At 31.2% G+C, this 18,875-nt stretch overlaps 1 protein-coding gene across 1 annotated transcript; it reads left to right on the plus strand.

Annotated features, from left to right (window-relative positions):
• Positions 1 to 11,264: 11,264 nt before the first annotated feature.
• LOC107891241 (carbon catabolite repressor protein 4 homolog 1) lies at positions 11,265 to 17,990 on the plus strand. Its single transcript, XM_016815967.2, has 12 exons — positions 11,265 to 12,123; positions 13,522 to 14,275; positions 14,815 to 14,901; positions 14,987 to 15,070; positions 15,148 to 15,234; positions 15,326 to 15,412; positions 16,560 to 16,613; positions 16,711 to 16,802; positions 16,908 to 17,022; positions 17,128 to 17,272; positions 17,428 to 17,583; positions 17,700 to 17,990. The coding sequence occupies exons 1-11, from the start codon at positions 11,966 to 11,968 to the stop codon at positions 17,571 to 17,573; spliced, it is 1,809 nt and encodes a 602-aa protein (XP_016671456.1). The 5' UTR covers positions 11,265 to 11,965; the 3' UTR covers positions 17,574 to 17,583; positions 17,700 to 17,990.
• Positions 17,991 to 18,875: the final 885 nt, after the last annotated feature.

Genomic DNA, 18,875 nt, shown 5'->3' on the forward strand with positions numbered 1-18,875 from the left:
TGGATTAAATTAAATTTATTGCTGTTTCCTCTGAATTTTCAATATCATATGTGCAAAGGACACTTCCCACTCACCACTGCATACCACCATAATTCTCCTTGTCAGTGCTTGATTGTTAGATTCATGGGCATTCGCAGTTAGCATTTGTACCACACCTTTGTTGTCACTTTCCACAATTACCTGCCCATCTCCTATGTGAAGTATAAACCGTCTAGAATAGCCCGCATTTTAGCATTCTCCACGTTGGTGCTGCCAGCCGTTGCTCCTACTCAACCCCATCACCTGTACGATCTCTCTGAAGCCCTCTGGGAGTTTGGTTGAAATGCAACATCTGCATTTAGTTTGGTCCATCCCATCCTCGGCACTCCCCGCGTAACTTGTATTCACTGTCCATTTTTTTAATTTAATCTTGTCACAAAGAAATTCCAATTCAAATAATCCAAAAAAACACAAATATCTGACTTGCTGCTATTCCTAAATGTTTTGTGCCCATGATACGCTTTGAGAAATTATTTCCTCTGAACTATAATTTTCCTTCTTAAAATGGGAAGGTTACATTGTTTCCATGATCTCCAACATCCATAGCAAAAAGGATTCCTAATCAGTATTTTTTAAGACAATACTACTTTCATTAAGAACATTATCCACTAGCCATTCGTTCATACGAAGTGAAAAGAACTTGGATGCATTTGAAGGGTGAACCAACTGCCTTTAAAATGTTTTCGCAACATGATAGTCTCTAAGTGTATACAATGATGTTTGAAAAGGAGCAGCACAAAGTTTGCACCTTGGATCATCTGTCATCCTTCGATGGCTTCTTCCAACATTAGTCAACAGCCTCTCATGCAACATGATCCATAGAAAGTGTCGTACTTGTTGCAAACCCTCAAACTTTGATGTCACCTCCCAGATGTCGTCCTTTTGATATTGATCCACGTGAGATACAAAGTTACGAGCTTCAGAAGTTGAAAACTGACAATTCCTAACCCATTTCCATAGACATCTTTCAGGTCCAACATGGCACCTCTTAAAGGTTTCTTTCCCTGAGCTTTCTCTCGCCTATCTTTCGCTCAAGGGGCTAGGTTTATTTATTTCTTTGCAATGAGGTTCTTAAACTACAAACTATTTAAGTTGTACATGTCTCACTACTTGCTTTATAGCATCTATTTCCGAGGCAATTTGCATGGTTGTTTCAACTAGATTAGACTAACTGAGATTGGTTGGGCCAAGATTCGGTTAGTGTACTGGTTTGTAGAGAGACATTAGATCGATTGACCTAGGAATCAGTATGGACCGATTGAACCAGATTTTATTTTTATGAATTTCTAATGATTTATTGAATTTAATTGGTTGAACCGGTTGAACCAACAAACAAATTGTCTGACCAGTGTTTTGAAAACCTTGGCAATTTGGCTTCATTAGAGGCAGGCACTCAAGGATCCCCTGGTTCTAAACCTGGCTTAGAATGTATGCCCATGAAGCATTTAGCGTAATGTAGTTGTTAAACTTGTTGTATAGACCCTCTCTCCTTGCATTGTATGGTTCGTAGCGAGCTCCATCATTCCTTGCGAATCAGGGGAGCGAAAGTGAAGTTGACTCCCCAAGTTTGCTCACAAACTAGGATGTTCCCTTTGTTGTTCTCTGGTGGAAGGTCATCCTCGCCCCAAGCATTCAATTCTTTGGTGATATGAAATTGAGTATCATGTAAAAGAATTTCGCATTGGATAAGTTCATTTATTCTATCTCGACGTATCTCTAGGTTTTCTCGTAAAGATTGAACCAAATGTTGATGTTTGTTCTCTGTGATAGAGTACTTCAAATGGGCATGATTAACACCAGCTATGTACATACCAATTGCCTTCTAGTTCATCAAATCATTAGTCTCATTGGTTTCCATATTAAAGCATTTAATGTTGTCTCGCAAAGGCTCGTTATTTCTTCGCTAAACGAAAAGGAGGCTTGCAGTTTTGGAGCATTGTTTGGAATACGTGAAAACACCCTAGAAATTGAAAACCCAATTTTTCAAAATTGTGAGCAGAGCCCTTTGGTGCTGACAAATACCAAGTCCTCACATTCTTCCTTAAATTCATAAACAAAAAACTTCGCATTTGTTAGCATATGTAGCACCTAACATGTCTGTACAATCTCTATTTTGTATAAGATGCTCAGTTGGGTCTTTAGTTCCCTTGTAAGTTCCCTTCAGCGGTTTAAATTTTGGTGGCATTTACTTAGTTGCTACTTTGAGAGTCAAAAGGTTATTTGAGCATGAAATTCAATCCATGTAACATTCACGTTTTAACTCGGGGTTAGGAACAGTGATGGATCGAGTTAAGAATTAGTATAATTTTTTTAAAATATAATAAATAGGAATTTTGAGTATTAAATTAGGAAGCATATAGATCCAATAAATAAATAAATAAAATACTCTTTAGATAGAAAATTTTAAAATAGGTACATTGATTTAGTTGAAAGAATAAAGAAATTGTTGTGGCCAAAGTAAGAAAAATATTAAGTTAGGAGACATATAATAGTAGAGGAAAGGAACGAAGGATTAAAAAGAAATTTAACCAAATTGTTGTACGAGTCATACTAGGAAATATGAAAGATGAGGAAGGACAAAGTAGTAATTAGTCAAGTGGGTATTTATTAAGTGTAATGATGATGGGTAAAACTAAAAAGATGAACGGCTTAAGGACTTAGAAACAATTTGACTATTTTAATTAAAAAATGTAAGATATTTTAGTGGAATGGTGTAGAAAAGTGGAGAAAAGATGACAGCACAAACTGTTGCTACTTAGGGCATGTTATTCATTGCTTAAAAAAAACACTTTTGATTCCAAAAGCATTTTTGGAAGAAAAGCTGTGCTAAACAAGTTGCTTTTGGCTGAAATTATTAGCTTTTCAGAAATGTTTTTAAAAAGCACCTCAGAAAAGAAAAAGCTAATTTTAGCTTTTCCTCTCCCAAAAGCACTTTTGATGCTTAATTATTTTTCACTCCTCCAATAACATAGTATTTTCTTTTTTTTTGTGCTTAATTATAAATGTGTTAAAATCATTAATTAAAAATAAAAAAATATTTTTTAAAATACTAATTACAAATATTTAATGGTTATATTTAAATATTTAAAATATAGTTTATATATTCTAATGAAATTTTATAAATAATTAATATTTATTGCTTAAAAATATTTAAAATTTATACTTCATATATTAAAATATTAACAACAAGTTATAATAATTTTTTTATATTCTTACTAAAATATAATAATATTAAATAATTTAAATATTATTTAAATGCATATTTGTTACTTGATAATATGTCTAAAATGAATATTTTATTTCTCAATTTGACTACAATGTTAAACACTCAAATTTTAAACGAAACTTTTCAAAAGCACTTTTCCACAGCAATTTTCAAAAGCATTGCCAAACTAGCCATTACTCATCTCCCTCTAACTTCCATCCAACTTTTCTTTTAATTCCCTACATGTCCTACCATCATAGTTGAACCATCCAAGCTTCACACTTTCATTTTTCTTTGAATTTTCCTTAGTAAAAATCAAAGGGCTAAGGTAAGAAATGATGAAATTGTCATACCATACATGTTTATTTTTATTAAATAGTATAGAAAAGTCACTTGATTGTTTTTTTTAACATATAAATGTTATATGTTTTATATGAAATTGAAGAGAAAGAAAAGAAATGAGATGACCTAATTGAAGAAAAAGGGAAAGAGAAGGCTAAGGAGTGAAGGAAGAAGAAAATACATTATCTCAACCTTTTTGTTGTAAGTACTACAAGATTTTTAAATTATTTTTATTTAAATACTTATATTGTAGTATGAAATTACTTAGAATAGAAATACAAAATATATATTTAAATTTGTAAAAAAAAAGAGATTAGATTATGAAATTATGAAATTTGTAAAGAAAATTATAGGTGGAGAATATGAAATGGTATATTGTTTGAACATTAAGTAATGATGTTGTGGTAAAAGTATATGTGTGAAAAAGGTGTGATATTTGTGATTTGTGAAATGGAGACTAAATTGTAGATGATGGAGAAATGAGAAATTTTTTTGAAATATTTATGTAAAGTATTTAAATATATTAAATTCAGCTTTAATGCCCAAGTAGACGGAATTTAGAACTACTAGAATATTAGTGGCATGCCATTAAGGGACCTTAGCGCGCTCTCTGATTATTAGCACATTAGTGCTCTCCGTTTGGCACTTTAGTGCTCTCTATTCAACAGTGCATAATAATGCACCTCTGTATTTGTTTCGTATATCCAGTGTATTCTATAAAGTCTACTTTGGGCTAAGAATATGAGTTGTTAACAAAAATTTAATCACCAATGTAACAGCCCGGTTTAGACCCTAGACGAAACAGTGGTTTTAAAACCATAAATCTGATGTCGTAAAATTATTTTAATATTATTTTTTGTATTTACATCATATTATTTGATATGTGTGAAAATTTCGAGAAGTAATTTTACCGATTGGTTGGTTAATTTGATAAAAGGACTTAATCGCGCAAAATGTAAAAGTTATATGCTATTTGTTAATGTGCTATATTGCTATGGCTTATTAACTATGAAGTCCTTATTATGCAAATGGACCATTGATATGGTTAATGGACAATAATGACCATCCACTAAGTGTTTATAAATTATATTAATTAAGGTTGAATAAGTAATTTTAGAAATAAGGTTATTATTAAATAAAACAAAGTTAAAATATGCTTATATTCTTGCATGTTCAACTGAATATAGAGAAAAAAATAAAGTTTGAAGCTTGGTGAATTTCGGCACCTTTAAATCTTGATTTAGGTATGTTCTTTGCTCGTTTTTTGATGATTTTTATGTTTTTCAAATCGTTGCTTCGTATTCTAGCTAGCCTATGCCCTAATTTTTGGAATTTATGATGAATTTGTGATTTTCCATTGATGATAGCTTGATTTTTTTGTTGTTTGATGATGAAAAATAAATATTTGTTGATAGATTGATATGTTTAATTAAATGATGTTTGATAAAAATGTGTATTAAGGATTAAATTGTGAAATTTATAAATTGAAGGGTCAAATTGTGAAATAAATTGAATAAATGGGTTGCTAAAGACCTAAGGTAAATTCAGCTTAACATGGGTTTGTTGAAATTTTGAGTAATTTGTGTTATTTTGGAATAGGGACTAAATTGTAAAAATATGAACTATTAAGGGCTAAAATGAAAAATGTCCAAATTGAATGAATATGTTATTAAACAAGCCAAATTTGAATTGAATTAGATCAAGAAAAGAGGAGATCGAATTTGGATCGGGGAAAATCGAAAATTTTTGAATAGTCGTCCGGTTCGTTCGTGTCCACGAGGTAAGTTCATAAGTAAATAAATGTTGTTAAATTCAAAAGTATGTGTGTTATATGTGCTGAATTGAATTATAATAAGTATATGTGTATATGTCGAAATGAATTAAGCATTGGAGAACTAGTTACGAGCTTGAATCGATCGAATTATGACGTCCAAAAGCCCTGTACGAACCATAGGAATAGTATTGGATACATATGTCATAACATAGGATTCCGATTTGAGTTATCATGTAAGACCACGTCTAGGACGTTGGCGTCGATTTGAGATTTACGTGTAAGACCATGTTTGGGACATCGACATCGTATACGATTCGTGTAAAACCCTGTCTGGGATAGTGGCATCGATATTTGATTACATGTAAGACCACGTCTGGGACGTTGGCATTATAAGAGCTTTCAAGCTATCCGAGTATCCCTATTGATTCCGAACGATTCAATGGGCAATATCGAGAAATGAATGACTATGTGAAAGTATATCCGATTCAGGTACGTACGAAGTGTATATGATATTCAAGAATGAAAGGTGAGTATGTTTCAAATGACGATATGTGAAATACATGGCAATGAATGAAATGAATGTATATAAATGAACGTTGTGATACATATGCTCGTTATATGAAATTGTAATGCAATAAGCTTAATTATATTCAAGAGTTCGAATACCATGAAATTGTGGTCCTATGTTTCGAACATGGGATTTATGAAACATGAAACAAGGTTTTGAGGTATGCTAGTTTGGTTTGAAATATGATTAGATAAATGTTATTGATAAGGTTACATTATTAAATATGTTATGTATATGTGAAAGAGTTAAATAAGCATGTTTTGATTTGTTGGTTCTGTGTTTTGTATGACTGAATGTGATATATTTGAATGAGGAGTATATATGGTTCGAACAGTGGAATTATGAAGTATGTGTAATATGACTTTGATGTATGGTAGTTAATTTGAATTTTGAATTGATAAATGAGATTGAAATGGTTGAATTTTAAAGCACGGTTTATATGTTCATTGATAAATAAGGTAAGTGAAGTTGTGTAATGTGACAATATGGATTATATGAGAAAAGTGGTTGTATATGTGTATGAGATTAACTAAATTCAGTCTATTCGAATTGAATTATATATGTTACTGTGATGAATTATTTGTTTATGGCTTACTAAGCTTTCAAAGCTTACTTTGTGTAATTTCCCTATGTTTATAAAGTTTCAGATACTTGCTTGGATTGGAAGTCATAGGAGACCACATCACACTATCCAGTTTTTGCTTCGATAAATAAATGCTTTGAGTTTTGGTTATGTGGCATGTCTAGGCTAGTTTTGATATACTGGTTTTGGAATTTCTGTATATATATAGACATGCGAAAATGGTTTAATCATGATGTTAATGCTTGTGTGTATTCGGTCATATCTCAAGATTATTATGGAAGTATGTTTCATGGTGTATATATGTGTGGTATTTGGTTATATGATTCGGTTTGAATAATGAGTTAGTTGATGGTTGTGTTTTGCTAAAATGCATGAGTTTCTATAAACTAAGTTTGGTATAATTGATGGCTTGTTTATTGGTTGTTTAGGTACGGTTGGTGATGACAAAGTATGCACATGTTTTATGCTTGAATGGTTGGTCATTTAGGTTCGGTTTTTAAATGACTCATTGGATGATTGAAAAGGGTGATGTTTAGACATGATTTTAGCATGCGAACTACGCATGATATGTCTATTTATTAGTGTTCGAAAATGGTTCAAATTGATATGTAATATGCGCATAATTTTGTAATGTGAAAAGAGGTATATTTTCGTAATGTGATAATGCTAGTTATTATATATTTTGTTAATGGAAATTAAGCTGTGGGAAATGGTCGAATTGGTATAATATACAAATGTGTAAAGCTTATAGATTTGGTATACTTGATTCGGCAACTGAGTTTAGGAATAGCTATTGTTACTGTAGCATATTGAGCATGAAATTATAATGTATTAAAACTATATTTGACCATCTGGTGATATTTGATAATGGCCTATATTTGGATAATTAATAGGCCGTATAATATGGATTGGTTTGACTTGATTTGCTAACGCACTTAGGTTTATGAAATGACACGTTTAATAACTAGCCATTGAATTAGATGTATACAAAAGAATGAGATGAAATATGTGATTGTTATATGGAATAAAATATATTTGATTATATTTTAGGTATTCGAATGCCATGAATAGATGGACATATGCTTTAAACATTGAATTTATGAAGCATAAGAAACATGATATGGATATATATTAGTTGGTACGAATATTTGAATAAGTAAATGGTAATGACTTGATTGAGTTTCAGAGCATGGTTTGTAATGCGAATTTGGTTTATGTGATTGAGTGAATTATGAGGCTACTTGGTTTGTGAATGATTCATGATTTATTTAATTGGATATGTGATATATATATATATGTAATGACTTGACATTTATGAATGATTGGTGAGATGTTATTTCAGCTTGAGAATTTTGATAAAGAAGTTGATAAAATTTTATACATGAATTGTAATAAATGATTGTCCGGAAATGTTGTTTTTTTTTGTCCGGTAACGCCTCGTAACCCTAATCCGGCAACGGATACGGGATAGAGGTTTTACAACCAATGTGTTAAGGTAAGTTTGATAACTTATATGTGTGTAAATATGTATTAATTGAATAAGTTTAAAATATTTTGTTATGATTCATTTACCTATTTATTCTTGTAGTGCTTACTAAGCCTTCACCGGCTTAACGCGTTTATTTTTAACGCGTAGGTACAGTTAGACTCGAAGAGGTAGAATCGGGTTAGGAGATCTCTCATCTCATCAGATCCTCAAGAGCTTCAAGAGTAAGTACTATATTTTGAATTAAAATGACATGTACATATATAGACCAAATGTGTTTCCATGTGTTAGGGACTCAAATGCAAACTCTTGAAATTTTATTTATTTTGGGTTACTTGAAGTATTTTGGTCTATATGAAATGAATTAGTGAAACTATAAGCATGTTTGCAAATGTGGTTTGGTAAGTTAAAGTACTATGTATAAATGTTTAAATTAAACAGTGTTTAGCCAAAACCATTTTGGTACCAAATGTAATAGTCTTATACCGGGTCTGTACGATTGGACCGGGTATAAAGGTGTTACAATCCATATCATCCGCATTTCGCCGAAGAGCTTGTATATCTCTCTGAGGACTTCCACAATTTAATTTTTAAAAATATATATTTGATATAAGTAATTATGAATTTTTATATTACTAAAATATTCATATAATGATTACAATTAGAATAAAAAACTTCACTTAGCATGAATTATAATGAAATTATTTATTTATTGTAAAAAATTATTTAAAAAATTAAATTGTGAAAAAAATAAAAATAAAACTGGTCCCAAAATATATTAAAAACAAAAAACTTTACAGTACTTAATACAATCATACACAATTAATAAAATTAACTTCATTAAAAAGAAAAACATATAATATATATTTTTATTCCTTTTAGTTGTGTACAATAAACATGCATGCATATTTGCATTAACACTCAAGTAAAAAAATTGACCAAAAAGTAAAATAAAAATAAAATTTTTTTATTTCATAACAATATATTAAAAATTTAAATATGTTTTTAAACTGTTAACTATATTTAACAATATTTGTTTTTAAAATTATTATAAAGAAATTTAGTGAACTGGTTAATTTTTTATTTTATTAATATTTTAATATTTAAAATATATTATTATATTTTGAAGAAGTTACAAATATTCTAACAATATTTTTAAAATTATTATTATAAGAATAGTAATGATTTGTTTCATAATTAACAATATTGTCAAACCAAAACAATTTTAACTTATTCAGATTCTGTTACTTCTTGTTCAATGAACTTTATAAATATTATCTAAAATGATATTTTGAATTTTGAAATTAAAATATTTATGCTATTTAAAAAATAAATTTAATGAATCTCTTTAAACTTTATCTTATTATAGTTACATAATATTTTTTAATTTTGTAAACAATATACCAATAATATCATAATATATTTTATTAATTAAATAATTAAGTGATGTATTTTAAGTTAAATAATTATATTAAATATGTGTTTAAGAGACGAAAAATATACGTGAGATATAAAAAGTAATTACAATTTAGCAATTTAATAATCTAAATAAAATATTTTTTTAGGTTAAATTCTAAAACTAATCTAATACATAATATAAATAGTTTTATTAATTTAAGAAAGAAATTTAGAATATTAATAAATTGGAAGGAAATTTACTGCCCATTTTTAGGCTATAGGGGAATGACTTTTTTAGGTTTTTGGCTTAATTTCTATTTAGATCCCTTGTACTTTGAGAGTTCATACTCGTCTCTTTGGTTAAGCAATAAACTGAAGGATTAAATAGTATTACATGTAAACAATGGAGGATTTTAACCCTCTTTTATATGTTCACGTTTGATTGATATCAACTTTTATTTTTTATAATTGTTTTTGAGTTAAAATTTAAATTTAAAATTTTTAAGATAACTTATATCCATCCTTCTGTAAAATTTTTTAAAAAATATTTTTATATGAAATAATTTTATTTTCTTAATGTTTTTAAAAAATGAATAGTTAATATATATTTTTAAATTTATGGATTATTGAATTAATATTTTTAAATATTAATAGAATTATTGATATTAATTTATGAATTATTTATAGGGATTGTTTAATATCAAATTGGTAACAAATTAACCTCGTCCATTAATATATTTAGTTGTATCTATGTATTAATATATCAAAATTGATAAAAAAATATTAAATAAAAAACAAGAATTTAATGAAAAAAATTGGAGAAAACTACATTGTTATAATATATATTATTCTACACTATTGCTTGTAATATATTTAAATAAATACGTAGATAACAATTCATATATTAAAATATTATTTAAAAACTACATGATGAACATATATGATTTGCATAATTTATTTAAGTAATAATTATTTTGAAAAAAATTATATATTCAAATACTACTTTTCATTTAAAATTGAATTTTTTAATATATTAAGATAAAATTGCGTTTAAATTATTTTACTTATATTATTTAAATTTTATTTAGCAGATAAAAATAAAAATATGGAAATTAAATAGAAAAAATAAGGTTGCGACACTTGGCACGAAGTTATGTACTTTGATATTATATATATATGATTTGAAAATCTAATATTAGAATGATTTTTATAGTAGGAGAATTTAAATTTTTACATAAGTAAAAAAAAAAAAACAGACAAAAAACATAAAATGAAACACCTAAAGGCATAATGATAAAATTAGCCCTTAATATTTGTTTCTTTTGTCATTTTGGTCATAATTATTATTATTATTTTGACCATCAATCTTCAAAAAGATGGAAAAGTTGATTGGACTGTAAACAACTTAACAGCATTAATATGTCAACTTGAAGCGTGTGTACTTCCTAAAATTTCAAAAATAAAAAAGATTATAACAAATTTTAAAAAATTATCCATGTCAGTAATGAAATGCATGTAGATGGTCACGTAGGTTACCACGTTAATGCTAATAAAATATAGATTCGGCTAAAGTGATAATTAAAAAAAAGAGTTAGGTTAAAGTGACAAAATTGGTAAAAATTAAAGACTAAACTTGTCATTATATGCCATATTAAACCTATAAACTATAAAAATAATAATTAAAAATCAAATGTAAAAGAAAAAAAATCATAACTAATAGAACTGATAAAAGTAAATAAATTCTACGAATATATATATTCTTTAAATGAAATTCAGATAATAATATATTTCAATTATTAGTATTAATGGATAATTAAAAAATAAAAAAAATAAAAAGCAAAGATGGAGATCGTTATTTATCGCAAATAATACAATACTGAAAGAAAAAAAAGAATTTGAAAGATAAAAATGAAAAACTGCGACTCCCTCGCCTTTCTCTCATCTTTTAATATAAAGAGCTGAACTCCGAATCAACGAGCGGAAAACCCAAACAAAGCCACCCTTCCGCTCCATCGCCATCACCCCCACCACGCCTCGCCGCGCCACCTTCCACTTCTTAAGTTTCGATCTCTTCTGTTTTTTTTTGAACTTTTTCTAAACTAAATACTGCTACTAATTAATTTTCGTTGTTCAAATTTTTTATATTATAATTAATTTGTCTCTCTTATTTCCTTTCCACTTCCTCTGTAAAACCCTAATTATCATTCGATCTCCTATTTCCTCCATTCTTTTTCATTCTTTTTATCATTTCTTTTCGAAACCCTAGATTTTGTTACAAGATCTGTTGTTAACTTTGCATTTTATTTTTAAGATTAAATTAAGAGGTTTACGAGGGTTTGTTTGATTGGGAAAAAAAGAAAAGAAAAGAAAGGGTGATTTCGGTTCAAGGCTGGCTTGTTCTTGGCTCAAGTAAATGGCGGATCCGCCTGGACTCCGCCCCGATAGGATTGCTCATCGTTTCGAGGTCATTTCTTGTTCTGCTGCTACTATTAGTGTGGGATTGGATTCAATAGGCTTAAAAAGCAGTGACCGTTGTGAACTGTGACAAAGGAAGCCATAGAAGTCAAAGCATGCTGAGCGTGCTACGGGTGCACCTCCCTTCTGATATACCAATTGTTGGCTGCGAGCTCACGCCTTACTTGCTTTTACGCAGACCCGACAAGACCGTTACCACCGATGACGTGCCTGAGTCGGCCCCTCTTGATGGTCACTTCTTGAGGTACAAGTGGTAAGTGTTTTTAAATCCGTTAACAGGTTTCATTTAATCTTATATGAGCCTTTTTATGCCTGGTGAGTGTTTTAATTAAAAATTAAAGTTTCTTCCCCCGCCCCCCCCTTTCTAGTGGGTGGTAAGTGTTTGTATTACGAAACTTCTCTGCCTTTTTTTATGTTTTTTATTAGTTCTTTTTTTTCGGTGTTTTGGTAGTCTCGTTTAGGTCAATTGGGTTGAACTAGTTTTTTGGTTAATATATATTTTATTGTTCTAAGTAAATACATTCTATGGAGCTTCTTTGGTGGGCGGTTAGAAATAATTACACGGAGGAATGTATGGAATTGAGGTTTATAAGTTGAGCCTTTCTGCTTGTTCGATTGGAGATACTGTGATTGCTTTTGACTTGATTGCAGTCTGTGTTTTGTTACTTTACGTGCTGGATTAATCTTTTAATTTGATGATTTGGTTTTTTAATTTTTGAAGCCTAAGAAGTAGTTTCTTGATTCCGATTATGGCTTTAAGTTTCATGCCATTTGTTTGGTTTTACTTGGATTTAGTTTGCGCTGTTCACCTATCTGATGTCATCTTCTGTCTCTGCTTAAATTGGAATGACACTTTGCTCTTTTAGCTAGAATGTTCTGTCACTAATAATAATTGTTGTGGGTGTATTTATTATTGTGACGCCCTGGCATCTTTATCTCTGTGAAACTTGTTAGAATGTTTCAACTTAGATTGAGAAGTACGTCACATTAAATCTTGGTTATATGAACAAGGAATCGTGCAGTTAAAAGACTGGATGCATATTAATCAGCCAATGTAAACTGTTGAAAAGGTAGTAATGAGGCAATTAATATGTTACTGCCTATTTCAAGCTTTTCCTATTTGAACCAGATTGTGGGTAGAAGTCAGTCTGGTTACATTCTTAAAAGTATTAGAGATGCCTTGAAAGGTAATAGAAAGTCGTGGTAGTTACCATATTTTTCATCACAAAAGTTCATAGAACTCTATCCTTGACATCAGTTGCATGTAGCAATTGGCAATATAAAGTTGAATTGACTGATTATTTTAGTCATTGGTTATTCTTTAGATCGTTACGTAGCAAGACAAAAATATTTAACCCTTATGAGATATTATTTATGTCTGTTAATGGTTGAAGCATACTTTAGGTACCTTGTAGTTTTACTGAACTTTGAGATGAGGATGTTATGCATTCTTATTATAATTGCTGGATTGCTATTTGGGAAAGAGATTATCTTGCGTGTATCCTGTGCACCTATTATTGTGATTTAAGATCTTTTCATTTGATTATGCTGTCTTCTTCCGGGATCAAGTGAATACTCATATAGTAGGACAATTTTCCATTTATGTTACATGTCTAATACAAAATGTTACTTTCTTGGCTCTATTTCACAGGTATCGCATACAAAGTGATAGAAAAGTTGCTGTCTGTAGTGTCCATCCCTCTGAGCAAGCCACATTGCAGTGCCTAGGTTGTGTGAAGGCTAAAATACCTGTTGCTAAAAGTTACCATTGCTCTCCAAAGTGCTTCTCAGATGCATGGCAGCATCACCGTGTTCTGCATGATCATGCTGCTAGTTCTGTAAATGAAAATGGAAATGAGGAAGAAGAGATATTTGGCCGTTTCAATAGCACAGGGTCTGGAGTTGTTAATGCTACCTTAACTGGTTCAGCTTCAAGCGCTAGCTTGACAAATGGTTCTACATCTCTGTATCCTGCTGCAGTTACACAGAGGAGTGGTGGTGAAACCTGGTTTGAAGTTGGACGCTCTAAAACATATACACCCTCAGCAGATGATATTGGCCATGTTCTCAAGTTTGAGTGTGTTGTTGTTGATATGGAAACAAAACTACCTGTTGGACATCCCAATACTATTTTGACATCTCGTGTTATTCCTGCACCTTCCCCTATTCCTCGGCGCTTGATCCCAGTAAGCGGAACTGATATGATGGGGCAGCTTGATTCAGATGGCCGTATTTCATCTTCTGGAACTTTTACTGTTCTGTCTTACAACATATTGTCTGACACATATGCCAGCAGTGAGTTATACAGTTATTGTCCTTCATGGGCTCTTTCTTGGCCATACCGCAGACAGAATTTGTTGCGAGAAATTGTTGGTTATCGTGCAGACATTGTTTGTCTTCAAGAGGTAATACTTTCAGTTAGCATTTGATGAATGACGATGGCTGCCTTTTAGAAATTCCATTTTGATCTGAGAAATAGCTTTGAATTTTAGTGCATGATAAAAAATTGCTTCCATGTTTAATGTTTACTATTTTATTTTGGGTGGAGATGTAGATCTTTTGCACTTTTGTCAATCTTAGATTTGGGTTAATGCTCATCTGTATCCTTTGTTTTTTCTTTTAAATGCAAACTGTCTGTGTGTATGTCTATATATATATGCGCCTAAAAGGTTTTATTTGCCTCCATAATTTTTTGATCTAAGAGTGGAAGTAGTGATGAGCGATGCTAATGAGGACGTCAGTTTACTCTTCTTCCATCTTTGTTAAGAAAGAATGGAGTTTCCTCAAAACAAAGAAGAGACCATAGTTGAATGGGAAATGATTTGGGAGGCCAGAATTTCTTTAGGTGGATTCAACTCATCATCAGCCAGAAATTATCTTCAGCCTTCAGTCATCTAGGTGAACAAAGCGTGTGCCTAATTACCAGCTGTTCTCATCTTTTCAGGTGCAAAATGACCATTTCGAGGAATTTTTCGCCCCCGAGCTGGACAAACATGGGTATCAAGCTTTATACAAGAGGAAGACAAATGAGGTTGCTTAAGAACTCCTTAGATACCCATCTCACTGGTTTAATGATATTACTCTTTTATGTATAATTTATGTTGTTTATGACACAGGTTTATGGTGGAAATATCCATACAATTGACGGCTGTGCTACTTTTTTCCGTAGAGATAGGTTTTCCCATGTCAAAAAATATGAGGTTCGGAAGTATTTCTAATGTGGTATATGGGATTCTATTTTGTTTTTCTTTGCTAAAGTAAATTATGTCTTTTGCAGGTTGAATTTAATAAGGCTGCTCAATCCTTGACTGAGGTTGCAGTTCAAACTACTCAGAAGAAAGCTGCTTTAAATCGTTTGGTTAAGGTAATAAATCTATTACAGCTAATTTTGATCTGTATCCATTCTCTAACAGTACATATATGATCATATCATGTAAATTCTTCTTCATCTGCAGGATAATGTTGCCTTAATTGTGGTTCTGGAAGCAAAGTTTAGTAATCAGGGAGCTGACAATCCTGGGAAGCGACAGCTTCTTTGTGTGGTATGAATTGTTCTTTTTATTCTTCTATGCTGTCTTGTCTTCTCTATTATATGTTCTCTAGTTCACATTATTTTACTTCAATGCGTTATTTATGGTCAAAACATGATATCATATTAGGGTTTTCTTATTGGGCTGTTGGCAAGTTGAACATGCTTTGATCTTGCTGCAGCTGTTCTGCCCTGAAATAAATAAATAAAGGATAGTTTGGGAGTATCTTTAGCCTTATAGGCTTGAGTTCAACTAATGGGCTATGTTACCTGGGTTTTGTCGTATATAATCTAAGACTGAAACTTAAAAAGGCAAGTTTTGCACAGCTTGTTGAATTTGTTGCAAGAGGATTTGAAGAGTAACTTTTTCTTGGTCTGCCTAGCTTTACTTAAAGTAGTGTATTTCTAGTTTCGTAGCCATGGATGTGTGTAATTTGTTGCTTTCTATAGGCAGGTTGCTTTCTCTAGATCCATATACAGGTGTGAACTGTTCTGCAGGCGGCAGGCAGGTTGTGATGGAGAAAGCTGGTGTAATGTACCCAAAATGGTTAATGAGTGTACCTATATTTGTATAACGGGATTTTGATCTTTTAGGTTGGTCAGCTAAAAAGTTTGCTTGTGAACAACACATTCCAACAATTAGAAGCTATGTTGCTCCAACTCTTCATTTTTGTTAATGTACATGTGTCCGGCACATAGATATGGGGATATGACCTCTAAGGATCCTCCAAATACATGGACAAACTTAGAAAAATCTGACTATACATGTGTCAACACATATCATCCAACACTCTCAACCAAGTTCTAGTAACATAGATAAGAAGCATCAAAATCCCACTAAACTTCTGCATATTTGATTTTGACTAACCAAATGCCAATTTGGATTAGATTGGCTGGTTACTATGTGCTTTCTCTTTATCGTGTTTTGGTTCTTTTACTCTCTCTGCCTACTCCTTTCCATTTTTATTTTCTCAAAGATGGAATAGAAATGTTAATCATACTCATCTCTTCTAGAAGTTTGGCTATTCTTTATATTCATGAAACTTGACTTATCTAAAGACAGCTTAGTTGTTCATTTATATTCTTTGCAACTCTTCTGTAGTTTCTAGTCTACAAGCATCATGTAATTGTTTCCTATCATTCCTGGTTTTGGAGTGCAGGCAAATACACATGTAAATGTTCCACCAGAGTTAAAGGATGTCAAAATCTGGCAGGTTTTAGTTTTTCTTTAATTTCTTTCTTTATTTATACATATATGTATCTGTATTTCAAAATAATTGTTTATTTTGTGTTCTCTCTATAATGTTGTAGGTGCATACCCTCTTGAAGGGATTGGAGAAAATAGCTGCAAGTGCAGACATTCCAATGTTGGTGTGTGGGGATTTTAATTCAGTTCCTGGGAGGTAATACTGTTATCCTTTACGTTATATTAGATTATGTAGTGCTTTAAGACCATTTTGTTGCATTAGAATTTTTCCAAGTTATGCGTATTGTTGTATTTTTCATAGTGCTCCCCATTTACTTCTTGCTATGGGAAAGGTAGATCCACTGCATCCAGAATTATTGGTAGATCCTCTTGCGATTTTGCGTCCTCACAGCAAGTTGACTCATCAGTTGCCACTGGTAAACTCTCTTTAGTTCTTCAATAGGTAGCTTATGTTTTTTTTTTTTTAAATCCTATTACTTTAATCACAGCTTGTATTTGACAAAATTTGTTTCTTTGAATAGGTTAGTGCCTACTCACCCTTTGCGAGAGGTGTTGGTCTTGGTTTGGAACATCAGAGAAGAAAAATGGACATCACAACTAATGAACCTTTATTCACAAATTGCACAAGAGATTTTATTGGCACCCTGGATTACATATTCTACACCGGTGTGTTGTTCTTTCAAAACACTTGGATGATTGGATTGGATAGTGCATATACAAATTATAATTTATCTTGAATGCCGTGACTTGAGATTCTTGTGTACTTAGATGTATTTTAGGTTGATGCAGATGCTTATGAGTATTTTGTTTTGTACTTTCAGCGGATTCTTTAACAGTGGAGGCATTATTGGAACTCTTGGATGAGGATAGCTTGAGGAAAGACACTGCCCTTCCTTCTCCAGAGTGGTCCTCTGATCATATAGCACTGTTAGCTGAATTCCGGTTCCAGACAAGGCCTAGACGTTAACACTTTTAAGGTATGCTGTAATGCACCCTCAGTTTTAAATGACACAATATATGCAAGAGTCTCGGTATGTATCTGTGCTGGGTTTAGTTGTATATGTAAAATAACAAGCGGCTACCTGTTGTTTAGGTCATGAAGATGGCCAAGAAAATGACTCTTGAGAAGCCGATGGATGCAGATAAAAGGTATTTGTAAGAATGATAGATCAAGCTCCCTGTGTTTTTGAGGTAAATTCTCTTTGATTGAGGGATCTTTGCTTTGATCTATCTGCTTTGTAATATGTCAACACCTTTGTTCCATAGGAAAATGATTACTTTTTTTTTTTTGGCAAATAGAAGTGTCCACCGGCTCAATATAATTTTAGTGAATTGTCCTTTGTACCTTAAAATTTCTTCTGCAAAGGAAGTGGTGGTTTAATTAGTGGCATGGCATGCCTTGCCTTCCCATCTTATCTTTAAAGCTTCATTTCGTTTTGCCTTCCCAAGAATAAAATATAATAAAATCAATTTCTTTTCTTATTCTTCTCGCCTGCAACTAAAATCTTCTTGTTTGCATCATTAAAACCAAATTCACTCATTATCAAGTTGATCTTCACCAAGCAATCGATCTGAGTATTTTAATATTGGATTTCAATGGTTTATGAATTTGGATAAATTGTTAAATAAAATCTTTCTGGTAAAATATTGTTGGTTGATTTTTCTCTTTACCTTATTCTCCTTTTATAATCTATTTGTCATTTCTTTTTTGGTTCCAAATTCCAACTTGTGTCCGTAGGATATTTTTGATATGTTAATCACAATGTAGATACATTAGTTTAGTTTGATTGATTTGTTCAACAAAGAACTGGACCTTCGTGATTGTTGAGATAGTTGACGAAACTTTACAATGCAATAAGGTTAAGAAGAATTCAACATTCACATGTGTCTAATTAATTAAATATAGCTTTTACAAAGATAAATAATAAGAAATGAAGTGAAGAAAACCTATGTTGTATATTTCGGCATTATAATTGCGTTATACTAATTTATTTATTTTAGATAAAAGTAATGGTAACAAGCTCAAGGAAACACAATAGTATGCTCTTTTTGAGCAAAAGGATAGCTATTCTCAAGTTTTTAAGAAAAATAATAATTTTAAAAGAAATCAAATTTTAAGGAAACACAATATCGTGTTACTCCCTTTTTTTTCGGAGAAACGTAATAGTTTTTTGGGATAAAGGACGATGACATGACAAACATATGTTTTCTTTTCCCTTTTTAGAATTACAAAATCATAAATTCATAACTATTCTATCTTTTTTTTTCT

The sequence above is a fragment of the Gossypium hirsutum genome, chromosome D09 (genome assembly GCF_007990345.1).
Source record: "Gossypium hirsutum isolate 1008001.06 chromosome D09, Gossypium_hirsutum_v2.1, whole genome shotgun sequence".
Classification (NCBI taxonomy): Eukaryota; Viridiplantae; Streptophyta; class Magnoliopsida; order Malvales; family Malvaceae; genus Gossypium; species Gossypium hirsutum.